The sequence below is a fragment of the Lipotes vexillifer genome, unplaced genomic scaffold (assembly GCF_000442215.2).
Source record: "Lipotes vexillifer unplaced genomic scaffold, Lipotes_vexillifer_v1.1 scaffold1223, whole genome shotgun sequence".
NCBI classification, from domain to species: domain Eukaryota; kingdom Metazoa; phylum Chordata; class Mammalia; order Artiodactyla; family Lipotidae; genus Lipotes; species Lipotes vexillifer.
In genome coordinates this window covers 900648-919918 of record NW_006795957.1, presented here as the reverse complement: position 1 = coordinate 919918, position 19271 = coordinate 900648, and the positions used below count along the sequence as shown (strand labels likewise).

General features: G+C 61.4%; 3 protein-coding genes across 3 annotated transcripts; 2 read left to right on the top strand and 1 right to left on the bottom strand.

Annotated features, from left to right (window-relative positions):
• Positions 1-3188: 3188 nt before the first annotated feature.
• CDC42EP5 (CDC42 effector protein 5) lies at positions 3189-3650 on the top strand. Its single transcript, XM_007468036.1, has one exon. It carries the CDS (start codon positions 3189-3191, stop codon positions 3648-3650), a length of 462 nt encoding a protein of 153 aa, XP_007468098.1.
• Positions 3651-4757: 1107 nt separating this feature from the next.
• Positions 4758-7156, top strand: LENG9 (leukocyte receptor cluster member 9). Its single transcript, XM_007468052.1, has 2 exons — positions 4758-6455; positions 6998-7156. Exons 1-2 carry the CDS (start codon positions 4758-4760, stop codon positions 7154-7156), a joined length of 1857 nt encoding a protein of 618 aa, XP_007468114.1.
• Positions 7157-7656: 500 nt separating this feature from the next.
• Positions 7657-16236, bottom strand: LENG8 (leukocyte receptor cluster member 8). The gene is made up of 15 exons (XM_007468035.1): positions 16199-16236; positions 15411-15585; positions 14971-15072; positions 14119-14229; positions 13057-13309; positions 12677-12817; positions 12272-12476; positions 11609-11887; positions 11393-11533; positions 10993-11278; positions 10256-10357; positions 10108-10176; positions 9896-10025; positions 9609-9816; positions 7657-7819 (listed from the first exon to the last, which is right to left on the bottom strand). The coding sequence occupies exons 1-15, from the start codon at positions 16234-16236 to the stop codon at positions 7657-7659; spliced, it is 2403 nt and encodes an 800-aa protein (XP_007468097.1).
• Positions 16237-19271: the final 3035 nt, after the last annotated feature.

Below are 19271 nucleotides of genomic sequence, written 5' to 3'. Positions count from 1 at the left end.
GAGTTCATTCATTTGTGTGAAGCACTTAGACCCCTGCCTGGCCCAGAATAAGTCCTCGGGAAATAAAATGTCAGCATCATGCGTATACTCTACGACAACCCCTTGCAAACAGGCATTCTGATTTCCCGTTTTTCAGAGGAGTAAACTAAGGCTTAAGGCTGAGGAAGTTAGTTCCGGGTCCCATAGAAAGGCAATGGCAAACCTGTTGTGTTTGGTGTCAGAAACCAAGATCTTAATATGCTGCTAAGCGCTGGAAAGTGTCAGTGATGTCACCTTGTAGGGTGATAGGAGGATGGGATGAGGGGCAAGGTAGGGGGTGGGCAGGGAGAAGAGGCAATAGCTGAGAGCCGTCCAGGGAGGAGCCAGTTCAAGGGACAGCAGGCAGTGGAAGCAGTAACTCTGGGCTCTGGAGTCCCACAGAGCTGGCTTTGTGACCTTGGGCAAGTCATGTACCATCTCTGAGCATCTGTTTCCTTCTCTGGGACAGGGGAGAATGATCCAAAGTAGGACCCCACTGAGCATTTATTGAGCATTTGCTGTGCGCTGGCTACTGTGCTAAGACTTTCCATGGGCAACATCTCCCCAATTCTTGCAAAGAGACTGAATTATTATATGAGTGTCATTCCATTTTTGAGATGAGGAAGTGAGGTCAGAAAGGTTAAGTAATTTGCCCAAAGTTACACAGCAGTGGGCACAGTCAGATCCAAGTCTGGGTAGTTGGCTTTCTGAGTTCTGCTCTTTTGAACTATGAATCACTGCCCAGGGATAAGGGGTGCTGCTAGCTCTGAGACAGGATTTTTTTTTTTTTTTAAACTGTGGATTGAGATTCATTAATGAGCAGAGGTCAGCATTAAAAAAGTAAAATAGGGGGGCTTCCCTGGTGGCGCAGTGGTTGAGAGTCTGCCTGCCGATGCAGGGCACACGGGTTCGTGCCCCAGTCTGGGAGGATCCCATATGCCGCGGAGCGGCTGGGCCCCGTGAGCCATGGCCGCTGAACCTGCACGTCCGGAGCCTGCGCTCCGCAACGGGAGAGGCCACAACAGTGAGAGGCCCGCGTACCGCAAAACAAACAAACAAACAAACAAAACAAACAAAAAAGAAAAATAGGGAGTTCTCTGGCAGTCCAGTGGTTAAGACTCCGTGCTTCCACTCCGGGGGGGTGGGGGTGGGCAGTGTGGGAGTGTGGGTTCGATCCCTGGCCGGGGAACTAAGATCCTGCATGGTGCAGGGTAAATGCATCATGCAGGCATTTATTTATTTATTTATTAAATAAATAATAAAATAGAATTGAAACTGAGTGCCTAGCATGAGATAAGAGTAGGTCTCAATTCACAAAATGTTTGTTTCCCTTATGTAGGGGGGGGTGTGGTCGTGGGTGGGGAAGGAATGGTGACTGTGTGCCAGATTGCAATAAAATATATTTATTCATCTAGGTTGAGGTCAGGGAAGTCTGAGAAACACGACAGAGGTGGTAACTCAAGACTGTTTTTTCCAGAGAAGTAACTCTAAAGTGTGTGTGTGTGTGTGTGTGTGTGTGTGTGTGTGTGTGTGTGTGTGTGTGTCGCGCGCACACGCGCCCGTGCTTTGGGTAGGGGAGAAGGCAGCTCTCAGAACATATCCATCTATAATTATTTCAAATCCTTTTGGCTTTAATTTTTCTCCACGTTATCACTGATCTTTTCCATTTTGCTGGTCCCTGAAAGGACAAGGCTGGCTGCTTTGCCTGCTTCGTAGGATTTGATCTAAATTTTGTTTCACAGTTTTGTTTGGGAACACATGCCCCTCCCCAGCACTAACACTATCAATTGGCTGGAACTGTTAAAAATATAGTTTTCTTTGACTGAATATTTCTGTGTCCTGCAAGGAAGGTAGTGTTATTTTATCCATTTTCCAGATAGAAAACAAACAGAGAGCAATCACATAATTTATCCCAATTCATACAGTTGGCAAAGGGTGGGGCTTCAATTCAAATGGAAAGGTTTTTTTTTTTAATTGTTATTATTATAATAACAGTGACTGTTAAAACAAAAGTACAAGGTCATCAAAGTCCCTCCCAGAAGTTCCATAGAAACAGCCAAGTTCCAGGATATGGGCAAAGGTTGGCAGGCATATCTATTTACCATCGAGTCTGATGCAGTCATGTAGCTGCAGGGCACCTAGTTTACAGTTCATGAGCTGCCAGTTTGGAATTTATGCCATTCTTGCCATGTTTTAACATAGGAAAATTTGCATGATTATTATTGTTACTCTTGTTTTCCAAGAAGTAAGACTTACATGTTTCTTTCAAAACCAGATAATTCAAATTATAAAATGCTGTGCAAATATATAGATTTCCCAGGCCCACCCTAAATCTCCCAAATTACAGTCCTCAGGCCAGCCTACATGATGACTTTTATGTGTTCTAGGCAAAGCTTTCATAGAGATAATCATATATATATATATATATATGTATATATATATATATATCATAATTATATTTTACGACTGCATTGGTATAAAGACAAACATAATCCAGACCTTTTAAAATAAAACACGGCAGCCCCGTCTGGGAAGGGGCTTCTGTACACCATGTGTTGAGGGGGAGGGTCTCATCTGCGCTCCCCGGAGTTTTGTGGGCTCTGCAGGCCCCAAAGGCGGCGGGGCTGGAGAGGAAGACCTGGGCCTGTGTCCCGGCCCTGCGGGACCTGGGGACCAGTGGCCTCAATAAAGGACAAGAGGTTCAAAAAAATAATAATAAAACGTTTAAACGTGTGCAGGCCTCTAGAAGTGTGGCGGGCCCTGGGCACTGTGTCTGTGGCACCTAAAGGACAGAGTCCGCCCTGTCTTCACAGTGCATGGCCCTGTGTTTAAGCTGGAGTTTCTGTCAAGTTTGGGGAGCAGTCCAAAAGGCTTGGTGAAGCATGTTGCTTGTTCTCTGACCTATAAAAAGCTCAAAGGTTAGTTCTTAGTGGAATTAACATATGGGCAGACCTAAATTTGAGTCTGAGATTTGAATCAAGCAGCTGTGACCTCGGACCTCTGGAAGCCTCAGTTTCCCCACTTGTAAAATGGGAGTAATCCCACCACCATCATCCTGTACTTATGGAGAGCATCCTCTGAACGGTGTGCTACGCCCAGGGCTGGGAACACGGAAGGCCTCGGTAGCGTCCTCCCGGGGGAGGCCGTGCTAACCCGTCCCTATCCCACAGATGCCGGTCCTGAAGCAGCTGGGCCCCGCGCAGCCCAAGAAGCGGCCGGAGCGCGGCGCTCTGTCCATCTCCGCGCCGCTCGGCGACTTCCGGCACACTCTGCACGTGGGGCGCGGCGGCGACGCCTTCGGAGACACTTCGTTCCTGAGCCGCCACGGTGGCGGGCCGCCCCCTGAGCCCCGGCCGCCGCCCGCGGGGGCCCCGCGCTCCGCGTCGCCGCCCGCCGTGCCGCAGCCGCCGCCGCCCGCCCTCCGCGCGCCAGCGCCCGCCGACCCGCTGCTGTCCTTCCACCTGGATTTGGGCCCCTCCATGCTGGACGCAGTGCTGGGCGTCATGGACGCGGAACGTCCGGGCGCCGCCGCCGCCAAGCCCGACGTGGACCCCGGCCCCGGGGCGCAGCACCCTAGGGCCCGTTGCCTCCCCAACGCGGATCTCGAGCTGGACGACGTCATCGGCCTGTAGGCACCCCCATTCCCTGCGCCCTTACCGTCCAGCTCCCCACTTCTTTATACATAAACCGACAAGGTCTGTGCCCCGGGTTTTGTCTGTTTACTTTGCATGTGGGAAGGGGGGACGGGGAGGGGTGATGGGGTCCTGGCGCCTTTAAGAGCTAGGTGTGTCACGTGGGGTTCCGGTCCCAGCCAGGTGGGTGGAGGTCTCAGGATTAACCTGATGTAGTGAGATGCGGCCCCTTTAAGAGAGCCAGGGGCGTGGCTGGGCCGTGCCCCTCCCAGGGGCGGGGTCCCGAAGTGGCCGCTCCCAGAGCCTGGTTTTTTCAGCAGTGTTGGCTGCGCGCCGCCGCCGCCTGCCGGACGCGGCCCCGGGCCCGGTCTGACTCGCTCCCTCGGGCCGGCCGACGGCTGTGACCCCGTGAGCTCCGCGTCTCCAGTGGACCCAGCCCCGGCGAGCTGTCCTTTACCCTGGGAGCGGCCGCACAGGAAAAGTGGCCGGGAAGAGGCGTGGTCCCCGTAGAAAAGGGACGCCCCAAAGATGTGTCATCCCGAGGGCAACAGTTGCGTCCCAAATCCGTGCTACGAAGTTCGTTCTGAGCCTACAGGCGTCCGGTTGTCCCGCGGAGGGCGCGGCCCAACGAGTGCCCGGAGGGGCGTGACAGCACATGCAAATCATTAGGCATGCGGGGTGTGCAAGCCAGGCTCGTCAGGGACCAGGAGAGTTAAAGCACTGGACTAGGGACGGGGCCAGCTTCTCTAAGGAGCAAGAGTGGCGGGGCCGCACTTGTAAATCATTAGGGAGCGGAGCCAAGCTCGCTAAGGGGCCAGAAGAGGCGGGGCCGCACCTGTAAGGTATTTGGAGTGTGGGGGCGGGGCCTCATATGTAAATTATTGGGTTGGGGTCGGGGGCCACAGATAAAAACCGCTTGGCTGCAAGGGTCAGGCGCCCCCAGGGCACCGCGGAGGGCCGTCTGACGCGCGAGGTGCTTTCCAGGTCGGGGCGGGGCCTGAACCTCGCCCGTGACGTCACAGCGGTGCCTGGCGCCCGAGCCGGCAGGACTGACCCAGGTGCGGAACGGCCTGAGCGGGGCGAGCGCGCCAGCCGCACCCGACTCCCATGGCGGCGGCCGGAGGGCCGGAGCCGCCCGTGGGGCCCCCCGGCGCGGAACCCGCGCCGCCGCCGGCCTGCCGCTTCTTCCTGGAGGGTCGCTGCCGCTTCGGTGCCCGCTGCCGCCAGCCCCACCCCGGGGCGCGGGCGCCGGCGCCGCCGCCGCAGCCTAGAAGCGAGCCCGAAGCAGAGGCCAAAGCCAAGAAGCCGCCGCTGCGCACGGCTGCGGCTGTCATCCAGCGCATCCGCTGGGACCCGCGCCTCGACCCGGCCGACTTCTCCGTGGGCTACGTCGACCGCTTCCTGGGCGCGCGCGAAAAGCCCTTCCTTGCCTTCTGCTGGGACGAGCCTCTGGCGGCGCTCGGGCCGGGCGTTCTGGCCGTGCCGCAGCACCGGGTGCGCTACTTCCGCTTCCGCGGCCGTCTGGTGTGGGACCGCGCCTCGCGTACGGACCTCGTCTTCGGCTCGGGCTTGGCTGCGGGCCGCGGGTCCACCATCCTGGACGCGCTCGACGGCGGGGACGCGCACGGTGTCGGAGAGGAGGGCGACGGCGAGGACGCGCACCAGACCGGGCATGCGAGCGACGGCGAGCACGTGCACGATGCCGGAGGTGAGAGCGACGGCGTGGACGCGCACGGGACCGGGGGCGCGCACGACGGCGGAGACAGGGGCGGGGAGGTGCATGGGACCGGGACCGGGGACGAGAGTGACGGCGAGGACGCGTACGGTGCCGGAGGTGCGCTCAGCGGTGGGGACACGGCCGGGGCCGGAGGCGCACTGGACGGCGTAGCTGCGACCCGTCTTGGCACCGGTGCGGGAGGGCGCGTACAGCCAGCTTGGACGGGACTCCGGGCCGCCTTGGCCCCGGATGGCGGAGGCCCCGAAGCTGGGCGCCTGGCGTTGGCGGGGACGGTATCGAGGATCCAGGAGCGGGAGTTGGGCGGCCCTGGAGGCCAAGGTTCCCCGTGGATGCAGCCAAAAAGGGCGCTGAAGCCAGCCGCCGCCGCTGCCAGGGACCTGGAGCCCCCGGGTGGGGAGCTGCCGGCTGTGGTAGCCCCGGGAAGGCCCTCGGAAGGCCTGTCTAAGACGGAAGTGGACTGGGTTCCCGGGGTCTGGCCCGTGGACGGTGGAGCAGCCGGGGCCGTGGGCCCTCGCCAGCCCCGCCCCACGCACTTCGTGGCCCTCATGGTGACAGAGGCTGAGCTGCAGGCCGGGGTGGCCAAGGTCCAAGCAGAACTGGTACGAAATGCACCAGCTTGCGCGGCGTTCATAGTGCCTGCTCAGGCCCTGCACCTGACAGTGGCCCTGCTGAGGCTGGCGGGCCCCGGGGAGATGGCGGCTGCGGTCGACGCACTCAGAGGCGTGCTCTCGGACCCCGGGCTTCAGGTCCCTCTGAGGCTGAGGTTTAGGCGCCTCGTGTTCCTGGGCTCTCGTGTGCTCTGTGCTCCCCCCGACCCCCCTTTGGAGAACATGGCCCAAGCGCTCAGCCAGAGGCTGGAGGCTGAGGGGCTGAGAGTGCTGCAGCCCTGCAGGGGGCTACACCCCCACCTCACCCTGGCCAAGGTGCCCCAGGGTTCCCAAGTCGGCCTCCCCAAGCCTGGGTTCAGCCCAAAGCAGGAGCTGGGGAGCCAACCTCTGGGGGAACTCTGGCTGTGCCGCGTGGGGAGGTCAGGGGGCACCTACCAGGCCGTGGCGGAGATCCCCCTGGTATCTCAACGCCAAAAGAAAGAAAGGCCAGGACCCAGACCCCCAGAGGAACTCTGGCCCGGGGCAGAAGGACAAAGCGTGCACCCGTGTTCTCTCTTTCTCTCTCTTTAATTTTGGTTTCTCTCAAGCTTCCAAATGGTGCTCAGTGTTCCAAGGAAAGAATGAAGGAAGGAAAGGGGAGGGGGAGAGGAGGGGGAGGGGAGGCAAAGGAGGAACATCTGGAAAAAAAGCAGCCTGACAGTCCAGCTGTTTGCAAACTCATTGCACATCCTCCAGTTACATGGCAGAAGAGGGAGGGAGGACGGAAAAGAAAAGGGGAGGAAGAAAAAATAACTTAAATAAACACACACAAAAAGAAAAGAGAAGGAAACATGACGTGAGCTGGTGATCCATGAGGCGGGGAGGGAGGGTAACCGTTTTACCTGTGCTGAACCAAGGGAGAGCGGGAGCAGGAGGCGGCGGGAGGGAAAAGGGGGAAAAACCAGAAGAAACATTGGGGTGGAGGGGGGAAGGGACACGGAGACAACTTAATACAACTGCAGACGAGGCGGCCCGGCCGTCGAGGTCCCGCGGTGGCCTCCGGAGTCCTCAGTGCAGGCTGGCAGTGTGGATCTGGCGGGGGCGAGGCGTTGGCGTTTCTGGGGTCGGGGGCCACGGGCAGGGCACAGTCTCTACGCGGCTCCCCTCGCCCCAAACACTGAGGCCCCGGAGGGCTGGGCAACAAGAGTCTGTGGTGAGGCAGATGAGGCGGCGGGCAGTGGGCTGGTGTGCTGGTGCCCCTGCCGCAGGCGGGCACGGGCGGAGCGGCCTGTCTTCTTCCACTGGCCCCCCCGGCATGGGATGGGCCAGGGTGCCGGGTCGCTATCGGAGTACAAGCTCGAGAGAGAGAGAGAAAAAACACTGAGACAGCATTAGTGGAGGTGCAAGGTGGACACAGACGACCCTACTACAGACCATGCCCCCAACCCTCCGCTGTCCCCCCGCCCCCAATCCCATCCCTCAGAGGCAAAAATAAAAATGTAGAAAAATCTCTGTACAGACTCCCCGGTGGGAAAATGGGGGCCGGGCTGGTGGCTCTTCCTGGAGCCCACTCCCCGCAAATTAATTTACAACCCAAGTCCGCGGCTCAAAAACAAAACCCGCCGAGGTGGCGCTGGGGGGGCTGCAGCCCTGCCCCCCGCCCCCCCGGCGGCACTGGTGCTCAGAAGGCCGGCAGCTGCGCCAGGCTGAGGCGGCAGTCGACGCTGGAGTTGTCCGGGCCCGTGTAGGCCAGGCCCAGGGGCTCCAGGAAGGCCCGGCAGGCGGCCTCGCCCTCGAAGGCCAGCTCGGCCTGCAGGTAGGAGACTGGCAGCGCAGGGCGGAAGCTACGGAGACAAGAGGAGAACGCGATGAGGCGGGGGGCGGGCACGGGAGGGCCCCACGCGCAGGGAGTGGGCGCCCCCCTTTCGGGCACCCAAAGGTTTCCTCAGCATGTCACCTGCCGGCCCCTCCCCAGCCCCGGCCTCCCCCCTCAGGGGCTCGGGGGGGCCCGGGGTGGGGGGGGCCCCGACCCCCGGCTGTGCCCCCCCTCCCCCTCACTTACCTGCGCGGGGCATGGGAGGAGAGGGGGCAGGAGGGACGGGCCCAGCTGGCTCCTCTGCCGGCGGGCCTGAGCGGCCCCTCAGGAGAGGGCCCACGGGGCCCGGCGCAGGGAGCCCCACCCCTCCCACTTGCCCTGAGCTGGGTCCGAGTGCTAAGAGGCGGCTTGGCCTGTGCTCTTCTAAGTACCGCCCCGCGAGCTCGCTGAGCTCCCTCCTGGAAGCTGTCACCCTACCCTTTACAGACACACACCGAGGACAGCGCAGCGGCAGAGCCACTTGGCCACTGTCACCTAGGAAGTAAGTTAAGTGGCAGAAAACGCTCAAACCAGTCCTGCCTGAAGCCCCCACTTCCTCAGAGCCCTGGAAGTCCCTGGGGGGCAGGGCACAGGAGAGCCTGCTGCCCCCCCAACGCGGGGCTGGCCCCGGCCCAGCGAGCCAGAGAGAAGCCGCGCCACCCTCCAGAGCAGGGGGACACAAGACCGTGAGGCCAACGACAGGCCAGAGCCCTCCCACTGGCCAAGCACACACAGGCTGAGGCAGAAACGGCAAGTGCTGAGGAGGAGACAGTGGCCTGCCCGGCTGCAGCCCGGGGGTGGCGCAGAAGCCCGAAAACCGCAGGGGGAAGAGCCTGTGCGGCCGCGGAGCACACACTGGGGAGCCCAGGGTCCTTCAGGTACACGGCCTCCTCGCCCCTCCTGGCTTAGAGAGCAGGTCCTGCGGCCCCGCCGCCTCCGTGTCTGCCCCACTCCCTCCTCTCTCTCCTCACGGCCCCTGCCCCGGCCCGCACCTTGCCCTCATAGCTGCTTGACCCAAACTGGATCCTAGGAGTCTCCTAACCTGCAGGGTAAGGGTCCCTCCCCAGCTGCAAACCACCCCCACGGCTCCCAACAAACTGACGTGGCACTCAAGGCCCCGCGTCCTCTGACCAGGGCTTCCCAGCCTCAGCAAGACAGACACTGCGGCCAGGTGACCCAGCTGGGGGCGCCCTGTGCACTGCAGGGCGCTGAGCAGCACCCCTGGCCTCCACCAGCAGAGACCAGGAGGACCCCCGGTTGTGACAACGCAAGGTGTCCTGCCATCGCAGGAGGGCGTCTCCCGCCTGACTGAGCACGTGAGCACGGGGCGCGCTCCTTGGGTCCCGTCCCGGCCTAGCTTGCCCTGCCTCACACCTGGTCCCTCAAAACAGCTCGAGTGGGAGCGGGGCCTCGTCCCTGAGACTGCGGCTGCTCAGGGCAGGGCCGCCTTCGCCGGGCGCCCCCCGCAGGGGCACTGAAGAAGGTGGGCGGAGGCCTTGGAGGAAGGGGAGCCGGAGCAAGAGCAGGTGGGGTCCAGGGTGATGCGAGCAGAAGGCGGAGGGGCGCCCGGAGCAGTGAGAGACAGGACGGAGGAGGGCCCGCCGTGCGTGCGCTGGAACGTGGAGGGACCAGAGGAGAGGGCCGAGTGTGGAGAGGAGAGAAGGGGAGAAGACCAGGAGCCGAGGGAGGGAGACCGGGGCAGCCGGGGGTGCGGACGGTGGCGGGGGCGGCGGTGAGGCCGCAGAGCAGAGGGCCGGGGAGAGCTCAGCTGCACATACGTTTTGATCATTGCCTTGAGGGCGGCCTTGCGCTCCCGGTCTGCAAACTTGTCCACGAGGTAGCCAGACATACAGGGCGCGTGCGAGTAGAGCCGGAAGAAGCGGTGGTAGTTGCCCAGGGCCCAGGCGGCCCTGAGCGCCAAGGCGTGGGCCACACAAGGGTCCGCCTTCAGCTCCCGCGTCAGGTACGCCAGCTCCGTGGTGATGTCTGCGGCCGGAGACAGGCGGTGAGCGGGGCCGGGCCCTGGGGGCCCGTGGCTGCCCGGCTCCGCAGGGCGGCGCCTCACCTCCTGAGTTCTTGGTGAAGATGTAGTAGAGAATGCGGTAGGCAGTGAACTCGCCCACGTTGCCGGGCAGGTTCTCAGCATACAGTGACTTGAGCTGCGTCTGGCACTGGTTGAACTCTTCGTGGTCACCCTGGGGGGCACGGAGGAAGGAGCAGAGTGAGGCCAGGATGGGAGGGGCGAGGGAAGCCGAGGGAATCCCGTCAGCCCCTCACCTTCTCCAAGGCGATGCGGGCGTGGGTCTCGTACACCTCCACCGTGAACTCGGTGCGCACACCTTGCACCTGGGCAGCGGGAGAGCGGATGTCACAGCGGAGCAGGGCGGGGCCAGCAGTGTGGCCCCCTCCCCGGCCCCCGCCTCACCGTCAGATCCTGCCGGATGGACTTCATCTGCTCGCAGGCGAAGGCGTAGTCCTGCTTCTCCTTCCAGTGGGACTTGACCATGCACAGCGACTTCTTCAGAACCTGGGAAGGAGGTGAACTGTGGCTCAGCGTGACCTGAGCAGGGAGAGCAAGGATGTGCTAAAACCTGCCACAGTTCCACAAACTCGGGGTCCTAAAGCGGGGGCTGCAACATTAAACCCACCCAGTGGCTTGATCCCGACATTAAAGGGAGTAGAACCTGAAAGGGTAAAAGCGTGCACACAGTCTCCCGCGTCAGCACAGGCCGCGCATGTGCCCCGGGAGGACATGTCAGCCCCGCTCCCAGCTCGGGCCTCAGGGGACGTCGGGACATGGATGTCCCGGTGTCTCACAGGCACTGGCCGGGGACATCGGCTTCCTTCTCCTGGTCTCCTAAGCAGGAGACGGAGGCTCAGAGGCCGGCCCAGCGTTCCGACGAGGCCACGGGCCCCGGACTCGGCTCCGAAGCACAAGCTCTGGGTCCAGTTCACCTCTCGGTGCCTCAGGCCTCCAGGGCCCAGTCAACCACAGGCCCCCTGTGCAGAGGCAGGTCAGGGTCTTCCCCGAGCCAGACCCCTGCCCACCCCACCCCCTCCTCCCATGTTGCCCCTGCCATCCTCGCAGCGTTGGCCCCGGAGGCCTGGGGCCAGCCCTGGCCTCACACGGAGGACCTGCCCTCACCGCCAGGGGGCACTTACCGCCACGGGGCGCACGGTGGACGGGTCGGGGGCGCAGGTGAGACGCAGGTAGTGCTTGGTGATGTCAGGGCAGGTGCCCACGATCTGCAGCTCATGCCAGTCAGGGTCGGCCCCGCCGCTCTCCAGGCTGCCCATCTGCAGCACCAGGGGCTCCAGGCGCAGGCGGCGGGAATGTCCGTGCTGGAAGCGCGCCGCCCGTTTCTGCTTCTTCAGCTCGCGCTCGGGATCCTCACACTCCAGGGCCGCCATCTTCTTGCGGCTGCGCTTGGTGGAGGCTAGGTCGTGCCTGGGGAGGGAGGGAAGAGGGGGCCCTGAGGGGGCAGGCGTGGCGCCACCCCCTGCCTCTCCACTGCTGCCCAGACACAGCCCTCCCCCTCCCAGGAGCCCCCCAAAGCCTCACCTCTTCCCACGCTGCGCCCTGCCTCGGCCCCGGTCCATGTGGGCCCCCCGGCCTCCCCGGCCCTTGGGGGGTGGGTTCCTGCGACCCACAGGGTGACACTCATTCCCTGAGTAGGAGCTGTCGGAATCCGAGTGCGAGTCACTGCGCGGAGGAGCACAAAGGTAAGGCCTGAAACGGCTCCTCCCCCCGCCCCCTGCCCCCCCCCCCCCTTCGCACCTGCGGCGGAAGTGGCGGGTCGGGGAGCGGGAAGAGGAGCGGGAGCGCGAATCGGTGCTGGAGGAGGAGCTGTGGTCCTTCATGAAGACATTGCGGTTGCCGAACTTGGCGAAGCTGCTGCCCCGGGCTCGGCCAGCACCCCCAGCCCCGGGTGTCCCTCGCTGGGACTGGGCACCCCCGCCCCTGGTCGCTGAGCCTGCCCCCCGGGGAGGGTGGAGGCTGCTAGGGGCCTCCCACCGCTTCTTCTTGGGGCTCTCAGCCACAGGCTCCCGAGTCAGCCTGGGGATATAGCAGGGGAGGGCATCACCACTCGGCACCCCGACATCCCCAACGCCTGCCACCCGCCCCTGGACACACGAGCTCAGAAGGAAGGGCACTTACCCAGGCAACTCGACTAACGCGACGCTCAGGTGGGAGACAATCCCAAGGTTTTGTGTGTCTAGAGGCTGCTGGCAGCCGCTGAGTAGCACACCTCCCGCCTCCTCGCTCTCACCCCGGGGACTCCAACCCCGGCAGCTCCTGGGCCTCGGCCCCAGCCTGGCTGCCTCCCGCCCCCAGGACCCCATCCTCTGGCTCCTTCTCTTCAGGGCCCCGGGCACCCAGGACAGCAAGTCTCCAACTGCAGCACCAGGCACCTCCCAAGCACCCCCCGGCGCCACGCACCCTGGCAGGGGCTCCCGGCTCCAGTCGATGGTGTAGGCCGAGCCGTCCTGGAGCCTCGCCTGCAGCACCTCCTTGAGCACCTTCTCCGTGCGGTCCTTGTCCTCCTCCGACTCGCAGGCGGTGAAGCACCGCTCCACGTACTCCTTCATGTCCTGCGGCCAGTCGTCGGGCTTCCCGGACAGGCTCCCCCTGGTGGAGGGAGGGCAGGTGCAGACGGTTGGGGAGCGGCACCCCACGACCCAGGCGGGGCCGTCATCACCGCCCCCCGGGGCGGGCGCTCAGGGCGAGCCCGTGGGGCAGGGGGCGCGCTCTGCTTTCTAAGGAGCAGGCCGTGCCGGTGGGCCACGTGCAGATGCTGAGCACGGTGCCCAGGGGCTGGGGCCGGGCAAGGAGGTGGCCGTCACCTGTGGTTCTGGGCCTTCTCGGAGTTGGGCTGGGGGCCGAAGCTGCCGTGCTGGCCCTCCGTGGTGGAGCCAAAGCTCTGGCTTGTGACAGCGAAAGGCCGCTTCTGAATGTTGAACTTGAGCCCACCAGTCCCCGGGGCCGCTGTGAGGGCAGCGAAAGTTGGGGTGAGTCCCCCGCTCCCTGGCCCACGTGGGCGGCCCCGCCCCCACCCCCACCCCCAGGGCAGGAGCGGTGAGCTCCAGAGAAGGGCGCCCATTCCGAGCAGCCCCATGCACGGCCCCGGGAGGTCCCAAGAGCGGAACCAAGGTCCGAGCACCCCACGTGCCTCGCGCCAGGAGTCCTGTGAGGCCCCCTCCCCTCCATGGCCCAAGGCCACTCACGCTTCATGCGGTTCCACAGCTGCTGGCCCTTCTTGGGCTTGGCAGGCTCACTGTAGCCATGCTGCCCGTAGGCCTGGCCCGAGGCAGATCCTGCTTGGCTGTGCTGCGTGGCAGGGGCCGTCCCGGGCTGCGGGCCGCTGCTCAAAGGGTGAGCCCCCCGCTGGGGGTTGGAGGGCTGAGGGGGCTGGGCCGCTGGCAGCTGCTGAGGGGGCGCCTGGTAGGACAGGCCTTCGTCCATGCCCGGGACCGGGGGCTGTGGGCGGAGCGGCCGCTGAGGCGGGAGCGGGTGCCCCAGGCTGACCCTCGCGCGGGGTCCTCGGCCACCTCAGCTCTCAGCTCCGCGGCCGGACCACCCGCACCCGCAGAGCGCCTCTCGAGGCGGGGGCTTCGGCGACGACAGCCACCCCGCCCCTCCCATGGCCCAGCAGCTCAGGCACCACGCTACTCTCCCACGGCTCCCACTGTTGAGCAGCGGCGGTGGCTGGCATTTAAAACACCAGCGTCCGCCCCCGACGGCACCCCCGCCCCAGCAGTCACTGTCTGAGCACGTGTCACGTGCCCGTCAAGACACACGCGTGGCACACACTTGCGGGAGCCCCGCGATAAAGCCGAGATCCTTCCCCCGCCCCCCGCCGGACAGCACCGCCTGAGGCACAGAGAGAGCGTGACTTGTAGTTTGGCCACCGGGGCGCTGGGATTCACACCCAGGTCTGCATACCTCCCCAGCACGAGCTCCACCGCGCCTCCCAGCTGCCCGTGAAGTGCAAGGCTAGAGTGTGTATGTGTGCGTGTGAGAGAGAGACTGTATGCGTGTGGGCACGTGCTGAGGGGAAAGCACAGGAGGGGCTGCCACGCCACAAAGTGCTCCCACCGTCACCCCAACACCTCAGCCCCCTGGCCGTGCCCAAACCCTACACCCACCCTGGTTTCAAAAACTAAGCTGTGCCTTCCTCGTCCTCAGATCAGCAACTGCTGGGCAGGAGCAGCTTAAATAACGCAGGTGTCCCCGCTGCTGGCCCACCACACCCCGTGGACGTGAGCCAGGGCGGGGTAGGGCGTTACCTGGTTCAGAGTCCCTTGGTGCTGCGCTGCAGACGGCTGCTGCGGTGCAGCTGAGCCGTAGGAGCTGGCCATCCCGTACTGGGAGGGGGAGCCATAGCTCTGGTACATGCTCTGGAGAGGGCACAGGAGGGAAGGGTTAGCAGCGGGCTGATTCCTTCCCTGGAGGCCTAGACCCGCCCCTCTCTCCCAGCTGCTCAGTTTGGGATCCTTTACTGATCTCTCACCCTCCCTCTCTCCACTGCATAGAAGCGCCCAACTCCCTCATGCTGAAAAATTACCAAATAAAATGATCACCTCCATGTGTCCCACATTCCACTCTCTTCAACAAACAACTATTTATTGAGTACCAACCCATCTAAACACTACAATACAATGAAAAGCAAAGACAAAATAAACTTTGCACTCAAAATACACGCCACAGTAAACACCCAACACAGCCAGCCAGTAAACACACAAAAAAAGCCAAGCAGGGAAGCCGAGTGGCAGGGGGAGCAGTGGGAATGCCACTCTAAGTAAAGCCTGTCCCAGGAAGCACACTCCGAAGGCGCTCTCGGGCAGCCCTCTGCTAGGCGAGGGCACAGCGAGTGTCGGCACGCAAGGAAAGGGCTGAGGCGGGAGTGGACTTGGTGTGTGCTGAGGGGGGAGTCTCTGTGGCAACGTGGGCACAGGGAGGGCAGCGTGGGTGGCCACCGAAGGACCTGGGCATTTACCTTGTGGACCATGAGCTCAGGGAGGGTTTTCCAGCAGCTGTCACTGCTGTGGTCAATCCACCCACTGCCCCTAGACCCTGCCCGACTGATCCCACCCCCGCCCCTCCACCGCCTGCCCCTGCCGGGCTGGGCGGGCGCTCACCACAGGGTAATAGTAGCTGTACGGATAGGCATAGTTGTACTGCTGGTACCACTGGTAATACTGCTGCTGCTGCAGAGCCGAGGCTTCTGCCTGTGACACGTACTGTGGGGGGAGAGAACCACGTGCCATCAGTGCTGGAAGCAGGAGCCCAGGGCCCCACCAGGGCAGGTCTGTTCACTGGTGGTTAACTGCCAAGGGACAGAACTGGGTCCACATCTCTCCACAGAGAGCCACCACCTCTACCACCGGACACGAGCACCCCTCCCTCCTCAGGCTGGATTCCCAGGGACAACGACCACATGGTGCCCTAGACTCACTACTCAAGAGCTCCCAGGATGTCCTCAGAGCACCCTGCCCTGGTGATACGAGAGGACACCAAGTGTGTGGCGTGTGCCCCGCGCCCGCTCAGGGGATGCAGGTCCTCCGGGGATGCTGCTCACCTGTGCACTGGCCACGGGCCCGCTGCTGCTGGCCTTGGCGGAGCTGCCGGCAGCTCCTGCTTTGCTGATGCTGGCCAGGGCCTGGCGGGCCTTCTCCCACTCGGGGTTCTCGTGCATGGGGGTCTCCATGCCGCTCTCTCTGCCTGCCCCGGCCACCATGCTGTACTGAGAGGACCTGCAGAAAGGGGACATCGAGTCAGCCCATTCTCCCACTGCAGACGGTGGGCAGGATGGAAGCAGGCAAACACCAGGGCTTGAATCCCAGAGCCTCAATTTTCTAATCTGTGACACACTGACAGCCAGTTTCTGCTTCACAGTCTTCAGTGAGCGACAGATGCGATTACCTACCTAAGGTACTTTTCCAGATGCCTGCTACATACAGGTGTTAAAAATCAAACAAAAGGATTACCAGTAACCACAAGACTTAAAACAAGACCTGATGCCTAGCAGATCTAAATGCTTTATGAAACCACAAATTCTGTCTGATACCACCTCAGTCAGAGTCATCACACTGTTTTGGAAAAAACGAGGAATTGAAAAAATAAACGAGTATTAAGTGTTGGAGGCTGCCTCTTAATCACAGTCCACGGAATGAATCATCACACTTCTGTGAAGCAAGCACTGCACTGTGAAAGGTGAACGCTCAAGGGAGTGCCTCGGCCCCATCCCTACCCCAGGGGCTGTGGTATCATGTCCCCCCATGCTGTGTGAGGGCCCATCCGGAAGACAACACTGGGTCTTGCTTCCTCTTGCCCTCCCCTCCGACCCGTCCCTCTAGCCTCACTAACCAATCCGTGCTACGCTGATCACCCACGTTGGCCGCCATCTGGACCCTGGGGTGTACGGGGTGGACCTCGGGAGCCAGACTGCTTTTTCACTGTCTGCAAGAAAAAGAACGAATTAGGGAGACTCCAGAAGGAGCAAGAAACATGTCAACAAATAGGGAAGAGAAGCAAATGGGCTCACGAGAAGCCAGACAGAAAAGGAAGGCTGAGAAAGAAAGAGCCAAGGGGTAAACAATCTGAAGAGAATTCTGGGTGTGCAATTAAAGGGCTACAGCCTGAGGGAAAGACCCCGGCCCCTCTGCAGTGCTCTCGGTGGGAAACAAGGGATTTGAAAACAGGGAAGAGTGCAAACGAGTTTCCCAAAGAGAGGGAGAAGGATCGCAAAAGGGAAGGGGTCGAGGGAAACCCCGGGACAGGGGCAGGGGCAGAGAGCAGGGACGGGACCTCAGACCAGGAGCAGGGAGGAAGGCGGCTTCTGAGAAGCTCTAAGGAGCAAGAGCTAAGTGAGCCTCCAGAGGCTGCAAGACCTGGAAAGACCCCCGAGAGGAAGTCTGTAGAGAGGGAAGCATTCGAGGAAGCCTTGAGAAAAGAGAACACTGGACAATGAAGAAGTCTGGGAGGAAAAGCCCGTTTCTGGAAGCTACTCCTGGAGCAGGAAGAAGCTGGGGTGCCAGAGAGGAGCCCCAGGAGTGAAATGAGTTCTTAAAAAGCTCTTAAAAGACGGCCCCTAAGGATAGAGAAAACCGTACACGGGAGGTTCCTAGAAGCAGGAGTAGACCTGGGAGAAAAGAAGAGGCGAGCCCCTTGGCTGGGGGTCTGGTGAGAAAGCTTTGGGGACGCCCAAAGAGCTCCAAAACATCTTTAGGGACTTGGAGTGGGGTGGAGAGGACAGGACGGCAAGAACATGAAGGCATGTCCTGAGGGCAAGAATTGGGGGGCCTAGACTTGAGGGAGGAACTGAGAAGTATGGGGGTGCTCAAAGGCGAGTCCCGCTGGAGAACCCGAAAATCCTACAAGAAGTGGAGATGTAAGAACAGGAGTCTGGAACTTGAAAAAAAAACCTAGAGAAGACAAGCCATAAAAAAGAGACCGAACGGAACTGGGCGGAAGGGTTGGGGGCAGGGAGGTGGTGGGATCACGAGTGGGGATAGTGGGTGGAGCCCCGGGACAGGAAGAAAAGTGGGCGTAAGGTCTGGGGGAGCCTGGAAGGAGGAGGTTTCTGGGCTGGGGCGAGAACCGGAGGCAAGGGGGCACCTGGCCGTCCCGCAGGCCCGGGGAAGGCACAAGAGGGCTCCGGGTGGGGGAAGAGCTCGCCTGGATCCTCGCCACTGGCCCCGGAGCCACCGCCCCGGCCAAGCCGCGCGTGCGCACCACGTCCCCGGGTGGGGGGGGGGAAGAAGACAGCGCAACGGCCGCCCGTCGCCAGGGTCAACGTGGTCCTCCCGAAGGAACTGCCGGGTCAACTGGGGTTGAAGAGAGGGGTGCTCTGGGCCCAAGAATTCCGAGCGCGCGGGTGCAGAGGCCGACGGCGCAGGCGCCAGGGTGCGCAGCCGCACTTCCCCACAACTCTTGCGCAGGCCCAGTAGCCCGGGCTCCTCCACACCCTGTCGTCGCTCGCGCGCGGCGTCCGTTGGTGCGACCGCCGCCGAGGCCTCGGGGCCCGCGGGGCGTAAGGCCAAATGGAAACGCCGCCTGCGCCCGCCCGCCCGCCGCCGCTCGGTACACCCACCTCGTCCGTATGCCCCTGGGACTTGTCAGCGGCGGCTCCAAATGATAGCAACACGGCCGCGAGACTGCTCCCCACCCGGCTGGCTCTTGTCTTCCTTGGGCTTCGACGCCCGGATCGTGGCGTCTTGACGTCACGCGAACGCCTCGCCCCGCCTCCCTCGTCCCCAGGCAGCCAATAGACGCCACGAGCGTGATTTGAGCCCCCCCCTTCCGCCTACGCAACCACTCGGTGGGCGTTCTTAATGCAAGCCGGAAGCCGGGGTGGGGACGGTGGTCCCGAGGGGACACGCGCGGCCTCGTTCGCAGGTTCCGCGCCCTTCCACGCATCCTTGTTTAGGTTCAGTTGGTGCTAGCCATTACTATTCCTAGACACAAATTGGTGTGATGAGAGTTCTAAGACTACCCATCGTGTAGTGATGTGGAAGACGAGGGAAGAGAATGATGGACCCAAAGAAGGCAAGAGAACATGAGAACAGCCTCCAGCCGGAAAGGGGAGCTTCCCTAGTAAATAAAACTGGAATGGCGTACCTGGCAGAGGGAATGGCGTGTACTAACACACAGAGGCGGGAAACGAGCGTACCTTGGGGAGACGGCGGGGGTCAGGTGGCTGTGGCAGAACAGAAGTATGCGGGGTCCTGGCGTCAAGAGATAGATCTGTGGAGGTGGGCAGGTAGCAGATCCTGAAAGGCCATCGATGTCCGGCTGAGGAATTGGGACCATCCCAAGTTAAAAAGGCCCTTCTTTGAACTCCTTGCAACTAATCTTTTGAGTATGCCAGCTGTTTCCACCCAGGGCTCTGATTGAGAAAATTATCCGGTCCAGTTCACGCGCCGGTCACTGTAGTTATGGCAGGTGGTATTCAAGATGCGGCGATTTCCTTCCCATTTTCTGTTATTAAAAACTTTTCTGTAGATAACTGCGTGTCATTTTGTTACTGTTAGCACAGTTGATCTTTTTTTCCATCCTTTTACTTGTTTTTTAATTAAACTTTTTGTTTTAGAGTAATTTTAGGCTTACAAAAATGTTGCAAAGATAATTCAAAGTCCTGCCTACCTTACACCCAGTTTCCCCCAATGCTGTAGTATGTTTGTTAAAACTAAGACACCAACACTGGCACACTACTGTTAACTGCAGACCTTATTTGAATTTCACCACTTTCCCCTTTATGTGCCTTTCTCCTTCATGTTCCAGAGCCCAATCCAGGCTACCCCATTGCGTTTAGCATCCCTTTACTTCTAGCTCTTATATTTAAGGTGTGTTTATTTTACATAGCGTATAGTTCGATCTTTGTTTTTCACCCAAGCGTACAATCTCTGCCTTTTAAAAGAGGTGTTTATAACTATTGTAA